The sequence below is a fragment of the Pristiophorus japonicus genome, chromosome 5, assembly GCF_044704955.1.
Source record: "Pristiophorus japonicus isolate sPriJap1 chromosome 5, sPriJap1.hap1, whole genome shotgun sequence".
In the NCBI taxonomy this organism is placed as follows: Eukaryota; Metazoa; Chordata; class Chondrichthyes; family Pristiophoridae; genus Pristiophorus; species Pristiophorus japonicus.
This window is the reverse complement of record NC_091981.1, coordinates 201581612-201598764: the sequence shown is the minus strand read 5'-3', so window position 1 is coordinate 201598764 and position 17153 is coordinate 201581612. Positions and strand designations below refer to the sequence as shown.

At 45.8% G+C, this 17153-nt stretch overlaps 1 protein-coding gene across 1 annotated transcript in view; it reads left to right on the top strand.

The window, feature by feature from the left end:
• Positions 1-17153, top strand: part of egfra (epidermal growth factor receptor a (erythroblastic leukemia viral (v-erb-b) oncogene homolog, avian)) — a 366184-nt gene that overhangs the window by 241905 nt on the left and 107126 nt on the right. The window contains exons 4-6 of the mRNA XM_070881226.1: positions 5030-5158; positions 11104-11172; positions 17025-17143. Of these exons, the coding sequence (XP_070737327.1) occupies positions 5030-5158; positions 11104-11172; positions 17025-17143 (317 nt within the window). The remainder of the gene's footprint in view (positions 1-5029; positions 5159-11103; positions 11173-17024; positions 17144-17153) is intronic.

Here is a 17153-nt window from a genome sequence, read left to right as displayed (position 1 = left end):
AGTCTGTCACTTGAGAAGTTGGCTAAAGAGCTGGGAGCAGATCTTTATCCCTCCCTGTCAACCGATGATGTTTGACCAGTGGAAATTACAATGGGAAAGAAGACAGAATAGACGGTCAAGGCTATCTGTAATGTTCCATATACATTGTGGCAGTACATCATCTAAATCTTGGGATTGTTAAAAAATTAATTGGTTAATTATCATCATCGGCGGTCCCTCGTATTGAGGATATCTTGCTTCCATGCCAAAAAGGGATAAGTTCACAGGTGTTTCAATAAAGAACCTAATATTCCAGGTCCTGAACTACCTGTTGAAGGGTGGAAGATGCCTGTGCGTCGATTTTTTTAAAGAGTGGTGCCCGTTGCACACCAGCCACCACACGGGCTTGACCGAGCTAGGTCTTGGTCCAGTGGCAAGGATTAACCAAGACGACTGGAGACCAACTCTGCTGCATGGACCTAATGAGCACACACATCGCAATATGGGCTGGCCCCTGCTGCTCTGGGCCCCAAACTCACGCCTCTCCTGGGCCCCAATCACGTCACTCCATGATCACTCGCCGCTCCTTCGCCCTGACCTCGCCACTCCTGCTGCACATGCCCACACTCCAATCACTGACCTGGGTTATGATGACGTCCAAACCAGTCACCCTCTTCACGGCCATCGCTCTCCTGCACCAGCAGCCTGGAGTGGTATGCTCTACGCTGCTCGCCTTTTAAAGCCTTAAAAGGCGAGCAGCGTGTTGGAGATGGTCATTGCCTGCCACTTGTGTGGCGCAAATGTTACTTGCCACTTATCAGTCCTAGCCTGAATGTCGTCTAGATCTTGCTGCATGTGGGCATGGACTGCTTCATTTTCTGAGGTGCAAATAAGAACATAAGAAATAGGACCAGCAGTAGGCCATTTGACCCCTCGAGCCTGCTATCCCATTTATTAAGATCATAGCTGATCTGATCATTAACTCAGCTCCACTTCCCTGCCTGCTTCCCATAACCCCTTATTCCCTTATCACTCAAAATATGTCTATCTCTGCCTTAAATATATTCAATGACCCAGCCTCCTCAGCTCTCTGGGGCAGAGAATTCCACAGATTTACAACCCTCCGAGAGAATAAATTCCTCCTCATTTCAGTTTTAAATGGGCAGCCCATTATTCTGAGACACAGCCCCCTGGTGGAACTGAACACCGTGCAATCATCAGCGAACATCCCCACTTCTGACCTTATGATGGAGGGAAGATCATTGATGAAGCAGCTGAAGATGGTTAGGTTTTGGAAACTGTCCTGAGGAACTCCTACAGCGAGGTCCTGGGGCTGGGATGATTGACCTCCAACAAGCACAACAATCTTCCTTCGCGCTAGGTATGACTCCAGCCAGCGGAGAGTTTTACCCCTGATTCCCGTTGACTTCAGTTTTACTAGGGCTCTTTGATGCCACACTCGGTTAACTGCTGCCTTAATGTCAACGGCAGTCACTCACCTCGCCTCTGGAATTCAGCTCTTTTGTCCATGTTTGGACCAAGACAGCAATGAGGTCTGGAGCTGAATAATCCTGGTGGAACCCAAACTGAGCATCGGTGAGCAGGTTATTTGTGAGTAAATATCACTTGAATAACTGTCACCAACACCTTCCATCACTTCGCTGATGATTGAGAGTAGACTGATTCTATATTCTTTGATTCTATATGACCCTAATTTTCATTTCAAACATCGCTACAGTAGCTGGTTAGTCACGGAATGTACATTTGGTCATCTCACAGGACATTCCCGAAGTATTTAAATGGATTTTTAACTAATACTAGAGTGCTATATACCATCACTGTAAAATAGGTTTGTCTATTTGAGCACAAAGCTGGTCTATTGTGAAATTCTGACATTGGCATGCTTTTAAATAAAACAGGTGATTAGAAGATGCAAGGATCCAAAAAATAATGAGATAAATGTTGTACTGATTTTTTTTTCTCTGGTAAATGTAAAGTCAACAAGATAAGTTTTGTTTAGAGAGAGGCTAGAACATAACATAAGAAATAGGAGCAGGAGTAGGCCAATTGGCCCTTCCAGCCTGCTCCGCCACTCGATAAGATCATGGCTCTGTAGTCTGCTACATTTATAGTTGTGTTTGTAATATTAACAGCAACTCACCTGTCCACCATTGATGATTAAAATGAAATGATTATTTCTGAGATGGTATCTTACAGATATGTCACGATCAATTCCTAAAAGTCCTGTAGTTATCAACCCGTAAAATAATTTGATCTTTCACGTTTCCCCATATGTGTAGCTTGCCACACAAGTTTAACCCAGCCAAGAGGACATACGGCACCCTGCTCGCTGGTGTTCATCAGTATTCCTCTTTAAACAGCTGCTGGGAAGTGTACAACAGTGGCTCAAAGTTACTTTTCTTCCAAATTCAGGAATCTACCTGACCTTTGCTTGGCATCACTTCAGGACAGGATGCCAACCAGCTGGTCAATAGGGAGCTCGAGCTTGTGCTTCCTGAAATAGAAACTTTATTCAGGCAGCTGGCTTGCTGTCTCGAAAAGAAACTTGAATCAGCAATTTATCTAAACTGTTCAGCTGAACCCATTCTTCTGCCAGATAGTGTTCAGCTCCAGCTGTTCCCCGTACTGTTTTTACCTTCTATACATACATAAATCTTCCAGTACTGATAATGCCCTATGGATAGACATTCACTGACAAGAAAAATATGCACAGCACACACACCGAGCTAGCAATATGGGATTTGAAACAAAGAGAAAATCTTTGAGATAATGTAACATCTTTCTGATTGCAGTTTGATGTTCGAAGAATAAACCTTGTGCTCCTGTATGTAATGATTCTGGTTAGATGATTCATATCTCTTAAATATGGAGCATGACTGATTAGTTAATTGTCAAGGCAAATCTCATGAGTTGTTTCAAAGATAGAAAGCAATGTATCAAAATATGGGGAAATAGTATGAGCAGGAGCAGGTCTGGTAGAATTAGATGAGAACAAGAGGCTCATCTGGTTATGCCAATGAGTAACTTCGTTGTGCATTTCAGGAGGTTTCCAAATTTGATCCCGTCTTCGCTAGGTTAACTAATACTAGTCAAGCTGGTGATATTAGTGTTAACATTAGCCAAACCCACAGCTTTGTTACTTGGAAGGAAAATTGACCAACATGCCTGCTTCTGATTGCTATCCAGTAAACCCTGAACATGTGTGGATATCGGGGGAATAGGGTTCAGGTTCGGCTGTATTGCCCCACAATCGCGTAGCCTGCCAAAACCTACTGTCCAGGCATACACCTGAAGGGTAGCCATTGCGAGAGTAAATAGAGGTGTAGGAGGAGAGGCAGTGAAAGATCGGGGCCCAGGAGAGGCGAGAGTTCGGGGCCCAGGAAAGGCGAGAGTTCGAGTGGCGGGGTCGTGGCCCAGGAGCAGTGGAGCCCAGGAGCGGGCGGGGTCGTGGCCCAGGAGCGGGCAGGGTCGTGGCCCAGGAGCGGCAGGGTCGAGGAGCAGCGGGGTTGTGGCCCAGTAGTGGTGGGGTCATGGTCCAGGAGCGGCGGGGTCCAGTAGTGGTGGGGTCGTGGCCCAGGAACGGCGAGATTGGAGTCGAGAAATGGCGTGTTCGTGGCCCAGGAGCGTGAGGTTGGAGTCGAGGAGTGGTGTGGTCGTGGCCCAGGAGCGACTGAGTCGAGGAGCGGTGAGGTCAGAGTTGAGGAGCAGCAAGGTCAGAATCGAGGAGCCCAGCTGTGAGGCAGAGGCCCTGAAGTGGCGCAGCATTTAGCAACAGTGGGGTCGGGGCCCAGGGATGATGCAGCACGGGCCAGCCCACACTGCGATCTATGGACAGTAGGGGTATGTGTGCGTAATAGGTCCATGCAGCAGAGCTTGGTCTCCAGTCTTCTTGGAGAACCCTTGCCATGAGACCAAGACCTAGCTCTCTCAAGCCCATGTGGTGGCTGATGTGCAACAGCCACTCCACTCATGCACTGGCATCTTCCACCCTTCAGGATGTAGTTTGGGAAACACCTGTGAGCTCATCGTTTTGGTGTGGAAGTGGGTCATCCTCGACACGAGGGACTGTCTAATAAACAGCGGATGACTTCTGCTATGCCTCATTTTGGTGTGCAGTGGTATAGTTGGTAATGTTACTAATGCAGAGTCCTAGACTAATGATCCAGAGAATGGGTGTGCAAATCCCACCATGGCAGGTTGAGAATTTAAATTCATTATTTTTTTAAACCTGGAAATAAAAAGCTGGTAACAGTAGAAGTGACGGATTGTTGTCAAAATCCAACTGGTTCACTACTGTCTTTTAGAGAAGGAAACCTATCGTCCATACCCAGTTTGACCTATATGTGACTCCAGACCCACACCAATGCCCTCTTAACTGCCCTCTGAAGTGGCCTAGCAAGCTGCTTAGTTCTAGTAAATTGCTTTGTTGAAGCTCAAGAAGAGTGTTCACCAGCTTCTCAGAGCAATTAGGGATGGGCAATAAATACAACCTTGCTGGATAAAAATGGCCAAATAAGAGGGATGGAAGAGAATTGAAAATTGTGCGATTTCGGATCCTTTTGTGGCCACAGTGTTAGCTGTGGCTCATTTGGTTGCATCCTCACCTCCGAGTCTGGAGATTGTGGGTTCACGTCCAATTCCAGAGCCTGGAGCAGAAAAATGTAGGTTGACAATCATGCTGAGGGAGTGCTGCACTGTCAGAGGTGCCATCTTTCGCAGGAGATGTTAAACCGAGACACCATCTGCCCCCTCGGGTGGACATATAAGATCCCGTGGTATTGTTTCAAAGAAGAGCAGGGGAGATAGCAACGGTGTCCTGGCTAATATTTATCACATTGCTGTTTGTGGGAGCTTGCTGTGTGCAATTTGGCTGCCACATTTCCTACATTACAACAGTGACTACACTTCAAAAGTACTTCATAGGCAGTAAAGCACTTTGGGATGTCCAGTGGTCGCAAAAGGTGCTATATGAATGCAAGTCTGTCTGTCTTCTATGTTTTGGATGATATCTTCATTTTTTATCTTTCAGAAATTTTATCTGGCAGTGTGAAAATCACTTCTAACCCACAGCTTTGTTACTTGCAATCCATTCAATGGGATGACATTTTGGAAACAAGCAAGGCATCTAATGTGGCAATAAACTTCACTGCGGGGAATTGTAAGCAACAAGTTCACTCTTACCTAATTTACTGCAACTGATTAAAAAATAGAAAAACAAAAAGAACATTGTTTTGACGATCGTTTTCATTCTGTAATCTGTTTGATGCAAACATTAGAACATAAGAACATAAGAAATAGGAGCAGGAGTAGGCCATACTGCCCCTCAAGCAATAATAGCTGATCCAATCATAGACTCCGGTCCACTTCCCCGCCCGCTCCCCATAACCCCTATCCCCATAACCCCTTATCCCCTTATCGTTTAAGAAACTCTATTTATGTCTTTAAATTTATTCAATGTCCCAGCTTCCACAACTCTCTGAGGCAGCAAATTCCATAGATCCACAACTCTCAGCGAAGAAATTTCTCCTCATCCCAGTTTTAAATGGGCGGCCCCTTATTCTAAGATTATACCCTCTAGTTCTAGTCTCCCACATCAGTGGAAACATCCTCTCTGCATCCACCTTGTCAAGCCCCCTCATAATCTTATACGTTTCAATAAGATCACCTCTCATTCTTCTGAACTTCAATGCGTAGAGGCCCAACCTACTCGATTTTTCCTCATAAGTCAACCCCCTCATCTCTGGAATCAACCTTGTGAACCTTCTCTGAACTGCCTCCAAAGCAAGTATATCCTTTTGTAAATATGGAAACCAAAACTGCACGCAGTATTCCAGGTGTGGACTCACCAATACCCTGTACAACTGTACTTCCCTGCTTTTATACTCCATCCCCTTTGCAATAAAGTCCAAGATTCTATTGGCCTTCCTGATCACTTGCTTTACCTGCATATTAACCTTTTGTGTTTCATGCACAAGTACCTCCAGGTCCCGCTGTACTGCAGCACTTTGCAATCTTTCTGTATTTAAATAATAACTTGCTCTTTGATTTTTTTCCTGCCAAAGTGCATGACCTCACACTTTCCATTATACTCCATCTGCCAAATTTTTGCCCACTCATTTAGCCTGTCTATGCAGATTTTTTGTGTTCTCATCACACATTGCTTTTCCTCCCATCTTTGTATCATCGACAAACTGGGCTACGTTGCACTCAGTCCCTTCCTCCAAGTTGTTAATATAGATTGTAAATAGTTAGGGTCCCAGCATTGATCCCTGCGGCACCCCACTGATTACTGATTGTCTACCCGAGAATGAACCATTTATCCCGACTCTGTTTCTGTTCGTTAGCCAATCCTCTATCCATGTTAATATATTACCCCTAACCCCGTGAACTTTTATCTTGTGCACCTTGTCAAACATGCTGCAAACAATAATATTACCTCATGAGCAACAATGACTCAACTAAATATACATTTTACTTGTGTAAACTGAAAATAGTTTAGAACTTTCATAAATAAATGAAATATGGTTTTGGAACTTTGTAACCTTGGTGGTCAAAGTTCTGTTTGCCAGCCCTTTCTCTTCATGGAGGATTGCAGAATCACAGGGAACAGCTGACTCCATTTCAATGGTGCTCCTTGTGTACAGAGCTGCCTCAGCCCATTGCAGGAGTAGTGGATATTGAGCAGAAGGGAGGAAAGGGTGAAAGTCGAATCCATCGGAAGATTTTGAAAGATGGGAGGAAGGTTACAAAATGAAAGTACTGAGGAGGGAGAGCCTGATGGCAGAGACATAGTGGCTGCTGATGTTGGGTGGAGGAAACGGGGACATGAGATGAGCCAGTGTTGGACGGTGTGCAAAGGGATATAGAGCTGAAGGGAATTGTGGAGGCAGAGAGGGATGAGGCCCTGGGGAATCTTAAGCTCTCGTGGTTTCAGGTGGGGAGTGTATATATTGTGATACACAAGGCGTCACAATTGTGGGGGATAGGCTGGATGGACCAGAGGGTCTTTTCCTGTCCGGCATGTTCGTATGTTCATAAGTCCATTCTTTGGACTTGGAGATTGGCGAGGAGAGCACTGATGGGTTGCAGACCTTAGTGTGGGTGAGAACATGGTCCTCAGTGTTCTGGTTGATTGTTTATGGCGGGTGGAAGTACAGAGGCCAATGAGGCGAAAGTTGGAGAAATTCAACTGCCAGCCTCATTAAAATATTAAATTGGCCATTCCACCCCCTGGAAGCTAGTTAGCTACTTGCCCTGTCCTGCCTTCAGTTACCCCAGAAGTGAGCAAGTTTGGCTGGGTTTGAGTTTTAACATCTCGCCCAACTCCAAACAATCTGTTTTTGGGCGTTAAAGATTCAGCCTGATGATTTTGGCATTACCAACATTTAACGGAAATAAATTTTAGCTCATACAGGTTTTAATGCCATGCACCTGGGAAGAATGGAAATAACCTTGGACTTGATTGAGCAGGTGAAGAAGATATCAGCACACATGTGAAAGCTGAGCCTGTGCTTCTGGATGAAGTCACTGAAGGGTACTCAGTAAATGTAAGGAGAGTGTCCAAGGATTTACCCAGGGGTGCACCAGATGTGACCTTCCAGATAAGGGAGGAGAAGTTTGCGTTAGAGGTGTGATGTTTGCAATGTGACTGGTGGGAGTGGAATTGTGAGAGAGCAGAAGCACAGAACTGATTTGTGGAGAAGAGACATTTTGAGGAGGATGGCATGTTTGTACTGTATTGAAGGCAGCAGGAATGTTAATGAAAATGAGGAGGGACACCAAGTCGCAAATGTGTCACTGGTGAATTTGACCTGCGCAGTCGTGGTGCTGTCGCCTGGGTAGAAATCTGATTTAAGGGCCTCAAACAGGAAGTGTAAGTGCAAGACATTGATGTATTCCAGGACCTTATAAATAAAAATGATGGGTGATAATTGAAAAGAAGAGAAGGGGCGAGGGGAGTAGTTTTTCTAAGTGGTACTTACGTCTGTTTTGAAGAATGTAGGGACCTTGCTGGTGTACTAGGACAAGCATATGAGTGAGGAAGGGAAGGCAGATAGTCAGTCAGGATCTGGGTTGGAAGTGGATTGAATGAGCAAGGGGTAGGCTTTGTAAATAAGTAGTTTTTAGTGATGCAGAATGGTGGCAGTGAACTAGAAACCATGGAATAATGTGAAATTGGGGCATTAGATAGTAAGAGTGCAAGCTAAACCCACTTGGGGGAATGTGGCAGGAACAGGCAGAAGGCAGAGTGAAAAGGAAAACTAATAGATTAATCTTGGGACCATTCAAATTGGGAATGCTCTGGGAAAGGAGAATAAGACAACTGGAAGTTATGGGCTGCATGAGAGGTGCAGTCAAAGGTGCTAGGTTGAAGCAGCAACAGCCCTGAGCCTGTCCAGGAGGATGAGGGCATTATACAGCAACAGGAAGAGTACAGGTATGAGGTTTGGTCAAGGATGTCACAATCAGGGCAGGAAAAATTCAGCCAGGCAAGAATTGAGTTGGGCCAGGAGATAAGAGACTAGTTCAGTGTCTGCTTGCAGATCAGAGAGTGATCCAGGGTCAGCAGGGGGGGTCAGAGAGTGGTCTAGGGTCAGCAGGGGGTCTGAAAATTTTCCAACATCAGCATGGGAATTGGAGAGTGATCCAGGGTCAGAATAGGGATATGAAAGTAGTCCACCGTCATCATTGGGATCAGATATTGTTCCAACATCAGCTTGGGAATCTGTGTGTGTTCCAGAGTCAGCAGGAGTCAGATGGTGGCCCAGGGTCAGAGCGTTCCAGGGTCAGCACGGGGTCAGATGGTGGTCCAGGGTCAGAGTGGTCTCGGGTCAGCGGGGGGGGGGTCAGAGAGTGGTCCAGGGTCAGCGGGGGGGGGGTCAGAGAGTGGTGCAGGGAAGAAACAGATGCAGGAAAGTGCACGGTAACCAGATGAGCTAGGGCAGCAACAATAGTGGGGAATCCCAGGCAGCAGAAACCATGGAAACTGGGAACAGCTGAGGAAGGGAATCTTGCAACCCTCAGAGGATGCCTTAATTCCTGAAACTGGCTAAAGAAAGTACTGGGCCAAAGAACTCATTAGAAAGGGTGTTAAGCAGAATAATAAAACGCTTTGTACAGTATCAGTAAGGGTGGTTAGGGAACAAATTACAACTATAAAAGCAAGTGGTGGAATAATTGAGATGAAGGAAAAATAGTGATTTAATTATTTTCTGGAAGTAATCAGGAAGAAAGAAAATAATACATTTAACATCCTAAAGATTCTGAAATCCATGTGTAGGGGGTACTTGGTAGGCTAAGGGGACTGAAGACTCAAAATCCTCCAGCCTAGATAATACATATCGAGGAAGCTGGAACCAAAACTTGTGGGGCATTGGCAGTGGTGATGAAACAATCCTACCAGCCGGCTGCTCGAATGAACTGGGAACCTGCTCACAGGGCTTTAGTAATCCTGCTCGAATTGATCATCAGGAGGGACATGTCCCTGTGAATTTAGATGCTTTTCTTCTTCATTCCTTCGCTACAATGATTAAGGGCCCAAGTTTCCACATGATTCGCGCCTGATTTTTAGGAGCAACTGGTGGAGAACGGACTATTTTAGAAATCGCAATTCTCCACATTTTTTTTTCTGCAGTTCTAGTCAGGTAGAACAGTTCTAGTTTAGAACAGAATTTTTTCTTCAAAAGGGGGCGTGTCCAGCCACTGACGCCTGATTTGAAAGTTTCCACAGTGAAAATGTACTCCAAACTAAAGTAGAATGGAGCAAGTGAAGATTTTTGTAGAACTGAAAAAACCTGTTCTACACATTAAAAAATCAGGCGCAGGTTACAAATTAGGCGTCCAGAACGAGGTGGGGGGGAGGGAACTCATTAAATTCGACAATAAATCCTTATTTATACTTCTACAAATATTATACAAATAAATTCAACCTGAATAAACATTTATAAGTTGTATGAAAGTGCTTCAGCCAGGGAGAATTCTGCAGCCATTCGTGCCGCAGAGAGACAGAGAGAGAGTCGGGGAACAGGAGCGGGTGTCGGGTCGGAGCGGGTCTCGGGTCGGGGCGGGGGGGGGGAGCGGGTGTCGTGTCTCGGGTGGGGGGGGGAGCGGGCCTCGGGGCGGGTCGGGGGGGAGCGGGCCTCGGGTCGGGGTGGGGGGGGGGGAGCGGGGGTAGGGTCTCGGGTCGGGGGGGGGGGGGAGAGGGCCTCGGGGAGGGGAGCGGGTGTCGGGTCGGGTCTGTTCGGCGGGGCGGGTAGGGGGGGAGCGAGTGTCGGGTTTGGTCGGGAGGAGCCTCATTCACGCAGCCCCAGCGAGGCTATTCAGCCAGGGCTAGGGGCTGCGTGCTTCGGGCCCCTCCCACACAGTTCGGCGCCTGGAGCTACTGCACTTGCGTGCCGACTGTAGCGTGCATGTGCAGAGGTCTCGGCACTGTTTTCAGCGCCGGGACCTGGCTCCGCCCCCTACAGCTCGTGCTGGCTGCGCCGAGGGCCACAGGACCTGTAAGTAGGTGGAGAATACCGAAGATTTTTTTAGGCGCGAAAAACGGGCGCCCAGCTCGGAGGGGCGCCCGTTTTTTTTCTTGTGGAAACTTGGGCCCTATGTGCCTGGTTCCCACTCCACATTGGGAACAGTCACTTGTCATTTGGGAAAACAGTGACTGCAAATCCACCAAGCTCACACCTTACTCCTGCAGGACACAGGTTGTTAAAATATTCATCCAGTGCACCATTTTGCTACCCTGCTGTGTGTTACTATGTAATGTCTACTCCTAAATGTAAATTGTTTCTACTTGCAATGATTTCTCTCAATTTTTAACAAACTTTGAGGGGAAAACAATCCTTGAAGATCAGAACCTTTTAAGGATGTTTTCTTTCCTCCTGAATACTTCCAAAAAATAATTAAATCTACTATTATTCCTTCAGCTTCAATTATGATAAATATAATGTTTTGATTCAATATTTTGGGAAAAGGTGTTTCTTCTCTCATTAGAGAAAGATGACATAGTTCAAATCACCTTTACAACTGGTTCCTTTACTATTGATCTTTTGGACTAATATTTTGTTTTGTAGTTGAGCATTATTTTTATTATTTTTTGGTTTGCAGGCACCAAATGTCACGCAGAGTGTCGAGATGGAGTGTGCTGGGGCCCAGGGTTAGAGGACTGTCAGAGATGTAAGTGTTTGCTTTTCAACTGCTTAAATGGAGTTGCAATTTAATCGTTAAAAATCAGATCATTCAAATTGTGGTTTATTACTAGATTGCTGTTGAATCAATAGGTATGCAACTAGTAGCTATTAAACTCTTTACTCTCTGTAGAGATTCATTCATCACTGGGGAACAGGCAGGGAAGTAGAGCTGAGTCCATGATCAGATCAGCCATGATCTTATTAAATGGCGGAGCAGGCTCGAGGGGCTAAATGGCCTATTCCTGCTCCTATTTCTTATGTTCTTATCTTCGTTCCATGATCTGCTTTCAACCTCTAAAGGTGCAACTAGGCCCTAATTTTAGTGCTCAGCTATTTCTTCAAGTGTATAAGATATCTGCTCTAAGACTGTGGTGAAATCAGGACATGCTTATATCAAGATTTTAACAAGCCGGACCTTATTTTGACGCATTAAAAAGATTTCTAGCATGGCAAGATCCCAATGTATTCTTGCCTTTTTAAACCATTTTGCTTAAACTGAAACTTCAATTGATTACCAAAAAATGTATTCCAAAAATGGCAACACCTTGTTCTCCAAGATAGGTTCTGTGGGCTAAATTTTGCCCAACCCCTTTTTTCAGCGCATTTACCTTAAGTGCGGCAACTTTGCACGCTGGAAACGGCGCCGGAAAAAAAGTCGCCCCATCCTGGCCGCTCTTTCGAGTCCCTGGAGTCATAGCATGGTGTGCATTGTGAATTGGGGGGGTAGAGCAACATGCCAGCGCCAAAAACAGTGCCGGCACCTGCACGCATGCGCAGTGAAGTCTGCGCGCATGCTCCTGCCCTCCCAGTGTGTCCTGCGGGCTGTGAGCAGGACCCGTTGCTCGCAGCCCCTATCCCCGGCCAAAGGGACACCCTGATCTCGCCGCACCCTATCCCCGGCCGAGTGGTCTCCCACACTGGTCAGCCGGCTCGCTGAGTTCCCGGGCCGAGATAGGACTTCAGTTTTATTTTTTTATTCATTGATGGTTGTGTTTGAGTGGGGGCGGGGGGGACATAAAGAATGTTTTGATGGTGGGGGGGGACTTTTTAAAAAAAAAAACTTGATTCTGGCATAAAGGTAGGACTTCTATTTTTTATTTGTTATTGATTGATTGTTACTTTTGGTGGTTTGTTTGGTGCTTTGTAAGTCTTGGTGCAGGTCCTCAGCTTCCTTCTATTTTTTATTATTGAATGCTTATTTTTCTACTTTGTTTAGTGCTTTGTAAGTCTTAGTGCTTTAACTGTGCTAACCTGCGCCGATTTCTTAACTGCCCGCAAGGTTTTTCAGAGCTGGCCACATACGCTGACCTAAGTCGATTTAGAGTAAGTTTTAGCTGGCAAAAGTGGCATAAATGGCCAAAACTGGCAAGTGTCTGGGAGCGCCCCTTTTGGGGAAAAAAAACTGAACTAAAAAAAATCGTACCTAACTGACTTATTCTGGAGCAAATTTTGGGGGGAAAATGGCATTTTTTAAACTTACGCCAGAAAAAACAACTTACTCCAAAAAAAAATTGATGCAAGTCATGGCCAAAATTGGGCCCGATATAACAGTTTAGTCATTACCAGTGAGAATTAAGGTAATTGCAATCCAATAAGTTTTTGTCTGATATTTTGGACTTTGCCAAAGTGCAGCCAATGCACAAAGCACAGCGATATAGTGATCGCTGCCAAATCCCATAAGAAATGTTTAATTATTAATTCCATATAACGGGAGAGGGATGAAGCTGCTTTTGGGTGATGGAATATAGAATTTTTTTTTTACTGTTTTCGTGCTTTTATGTTCAAAACGTACTGATGTCTTGACCAGGGTTAAGCAAAGGGCAACATAGATGATGTTGAGGCTTAGGCCACTTGAGTTATCAGGAGAAAAGAAGATTAGTAGGGAATGTGATCCAGAGTTTTAAAATATTGAATGGATCATGTACAGCTAAGCAGCTTTGTGAAAATTTTAATTGTAACTATGACTTCAGTTTAGTTATTGTAAAACCAAGATAAATGGCCTTATTGCAGAATGCCACCAAGGTCAGAAGAACTAAGAGAGAAGACAAGATAATCAAGAGTTAGTGATCATTTAATCAATACCAAGCTTTAAAAGCTTGAAGATTTGTAGATGGAGGAAAAGATTGAGAGAACTAAGGAGTTCCACAATTCTGAAGTTCTGGGATCAACTCTTTTGACAAATGGCTGAATGGTATCTTGCTCAGAACAAGATTGAAGCATTGTTTAAATCACAAAAAATGTCTTCTGTCTAATGCAGCCGATTAACCCTTTGGCCCCCATCACCTGCTCCTCCCCCCTCACACATCAGCTTTTTGGCCGTCTCCCTCTCCATGAGCAGCATATTAGCCCTTGCTTTCTGAGAAAAACAATCATGGTGGCCTAATTTAAGGCTCAGTACCCCACTGAATGGGGAAATTGCCCGTGGAGCGCCACCCCCTCCTCCACAGAGCATTACCGGCTCTGAGAAAGTGTGCTCTCCTTCCTCCATACCCTCCCCTGACTATTCATCCAAACATCTTTCACTGTTGTCCTGGCAGTCGCGCTGTAGGACCGGGTGGTGCGGGGCAAGATGGCGGAGCAGAGCGGCTGGAGCAGCAGGTGCTGCTGGGGACTGTAGGTACCGGGTGCTGGGGGTACCGGGGGGGCGGTAGGTGCTGGGGGGGCTGTAGGGGTAGGGGCAGTGCTGGGGGGCTGTAGGTACTGGGTACCGGGGGTGCTAGGGGTATGGGGGGGCGGGGTGCGTGCTGGAGGGACTGTAGGTGCTGGGGGGGCTGTAGTTACCGGGGCCGGGGAGAGATTGGGACTTTGTACACTGGGACTGAATGTAAAGGGATTTGGATATCAGGCCATGTCAGGCGGCTGCAGTTAAACTCCTTTTTTTTTTCTCCCCCCCCCCCCCCCCCCACACCATAGCCAAGGGGCCGGGGACACTCAGCGATGCCCCTTGGGCTGTCCTGGAGGGTGTTTGCATCGCTGGCCGGGGTCTGAAGTACTAGACTGTTTGCAACCGAGGGATCCTATTTGACACTGAGTTAACCTTCTGACCTCATATCCTCTTCATTACTAAGACCACCAACTTCCACCTCCGGAACATTGCCCTTCTCCGCCCCTGCATTGGCTTATCTAGTTCTGAAACCCTCATTGGGTCTGGGGTGGTCTTGCTTAGAAGGATCCAGGCAAGGATCCCTCCAGCAGTGGATGGGAGGGAGATAGCAGAGCAGCTTCCCCAGTCCAATTGATCACCTTTATGTTCATACAATGTGGCCCACTGTATTTAGTCAAGAGTGATGGGTAGTTTTGAATCAGGAGTTGAAGAGTTTTATTTATTTTTTCTCTGGATGTGGGTCACGTTGGAAAGGTCACACTTATTATCCATCTATTTGAGCGTAGAATCCTTTTCACATTAAGAGCCAACCACGTATAGTGGGACTGGAGTCCGGTGTAGAGCAGGCCAGGTGAGAGCAGTGGACCCCTTCTCTGAAGCACATTAGTGAACCTGTTGGGTTTTTCTGATCATCCAGCAGCTCTCATAATGTGCCAACTGCCAATTATCAGGTTCTGTTGAAAGGATAGCACAACATGCTACGGTTATACTTGTACACTGAATTCCATGACTGCTAGTGCAGTATTATAGGTTACCGTACCTATTCAGAGGATGTCCATGATTTCCTGATGTTCATGGCCAGGGTAAGGATCCCCACCAGGAAAGTGAGCTCAGAAGTATGAAAGTGCCACTCATCCACCATGACCGGCCGCAGCCCTAGTGACTGCCTGGAGAGGACTGATGGACTTGGGACCTGCCTGTTACGAGAGTGTCGGCAGCCTATTCAACCCTAGAGAGTATCACAGCTGAGTCCGATCCTGTTCTTTCCCAACCCTTTTCAGTAGGGATCACTGCACAATGATAGAGGAAGCCCGGGCTGAATTTTCTTTCGCTTATCTCCACCCTGCCACCCCCGCCTCTCACCAGCCCAGAGACATTGAGGACAATTACAACCCCGCTTTCACTGATCCACACATGATCTGATAACTGAACTCACACTTCTCCTGGGCCCCGATCACATCCCTCCACAGTCTCTCGCCGCTCCTGCTGTACCTGCCCACGCTCCAGTCACCAGTTGGACCTTGATGACAACACTCTTCACTGCCATCGCCCGCCTGCATCGGCTCGCGCTGCTTCCTGAAGTGGCATGCCTCCAGGCTGCGAGACAATTATGGGAGTCATATCGTCCATCTCTAACCACCTCCAGCCCTACAACCCTCCAAGAGGTCCAGGGGCAGCACGGGCCAGCCCACACTGCAATATGTGTGCACACTAGACCTATGCAGCAGAGCAGGTCTCCAGTCATCTTGGATAACCCTTGCCACTGGACCAAGACCTAGCTTTGTCAAGCCCGTGTGCAATGGCTACCGCATGTTAAAAAAATCCACGCAAAGGCATTTTCCACCCTTCAGGATATAGTTCAGGACCTGGAATATTAGGTCCTTCATTTGAAACACCTGTGTACTCATCCTTTTTTGGCGTGGAAGCAAGTCATCCTCATTTCGAGGGACTGCCTATGATGATGATGCTCCTCTTTTGCCTTCCAACCAACCCTTTCCCCACCCCGTTCCACTCACCCTCCTTACCATTGCCATCACTCCTCTTCCCTGTCTCTTGCTCATTCTCTCCCCTTTCTGCTCCTCTCTCTCTCTCTCTCTCTCTCTCCCTCTTTCCTGCCCCTCTTCCCCCCCCCACCCCCCAACAATTCTTCCATATACTCCTGGTTCACCTACATTCTCATTTTATCAGCATTTGTAAAAACTGACACTAAATACCATACCTTCCGCCTCCACAGATGAATTCCATTCAAAATGTTATCTCCAGTAAATTATCTTTGTGTGTAGCATTTTAACTGTTTCCAGTTGAGTGTAACTAATTTACCTATAGACAAAATGTGTTAAAACCATCACCGTTTGAACTGCAGAGAAGATGCATGTTGCCATCCATCTCACTTAAATATTCTCAAACATCTACTACAAAACTGGAAGGATTTCAGCCACCCTTGTGCCTTTGACACATGTACTGACAGCTTCCATTCCCTTAAATTCTAGAGCTAAACAATTATTTTTTTGTTGGTTTTATTGGTAGCTATAACATCAGCACACTGTAAAATAGCTGCAAATAGTTATTCTGTTAAGGTAAACAATCTTATTTTTTATATGACAGAACCAGTTTTCAGAAAATGTAAACATTGCAGCATTTTCATTCACGTAAACATTTAGACATTATAATAAATAGATTTATGATTTAAATAGGGGGGGTGGGACTAGCTGAATTGCTCTTGCAAGTGAGCAGGCACGGGCTGAATGGCCTCCTGCTATTCTCTGGTTCTATTCTATATGAATTTTAAAGTAAGGAAATGCACTTGTACAAGTTATTGACTTGTGCTAAATGGAAATTATAGAAATAAATATTGTATGAATGAGCAAACCCCATTCGGCCTTCAGCTTCATCTTCCATCAGATCCTAAAATATAATTTACTCTGTCATGGGCTCTACTTCATCAGTTTCAATCTACTGAGAGCAAGCTCAACATCATGTTCCCTGATTCTCAAAGTAATAGAAGAAAATTCTAAAATATTTATCTATTCTCGTATTCCCTTATTTGCAGTTATATAATTGTATGGAACAGGAATGTCCCTTTTGGATGCAGCTATTTAAACAGTGAGGGCACCATCTGGATGACACTAATGACAGCAGTTGTTAGGATATCCGCTTCAAGAGTTTATATAAGAATTGTATTCCTCGGTCAGAAGTAATGAAAATGTTTTTGCAAATCTCTTCTATGTTTTCAGATACAAAGAAAATCTGCGCTCAGCAGTGTTCAGGTCGATGTAGAGGTCAGCACCCCAGTGACTGCTGCCACAATCAGTGTGCTGCTGGATGCACTGGACCAAGAGAATATGATTGTTTGGTAAGAAAGT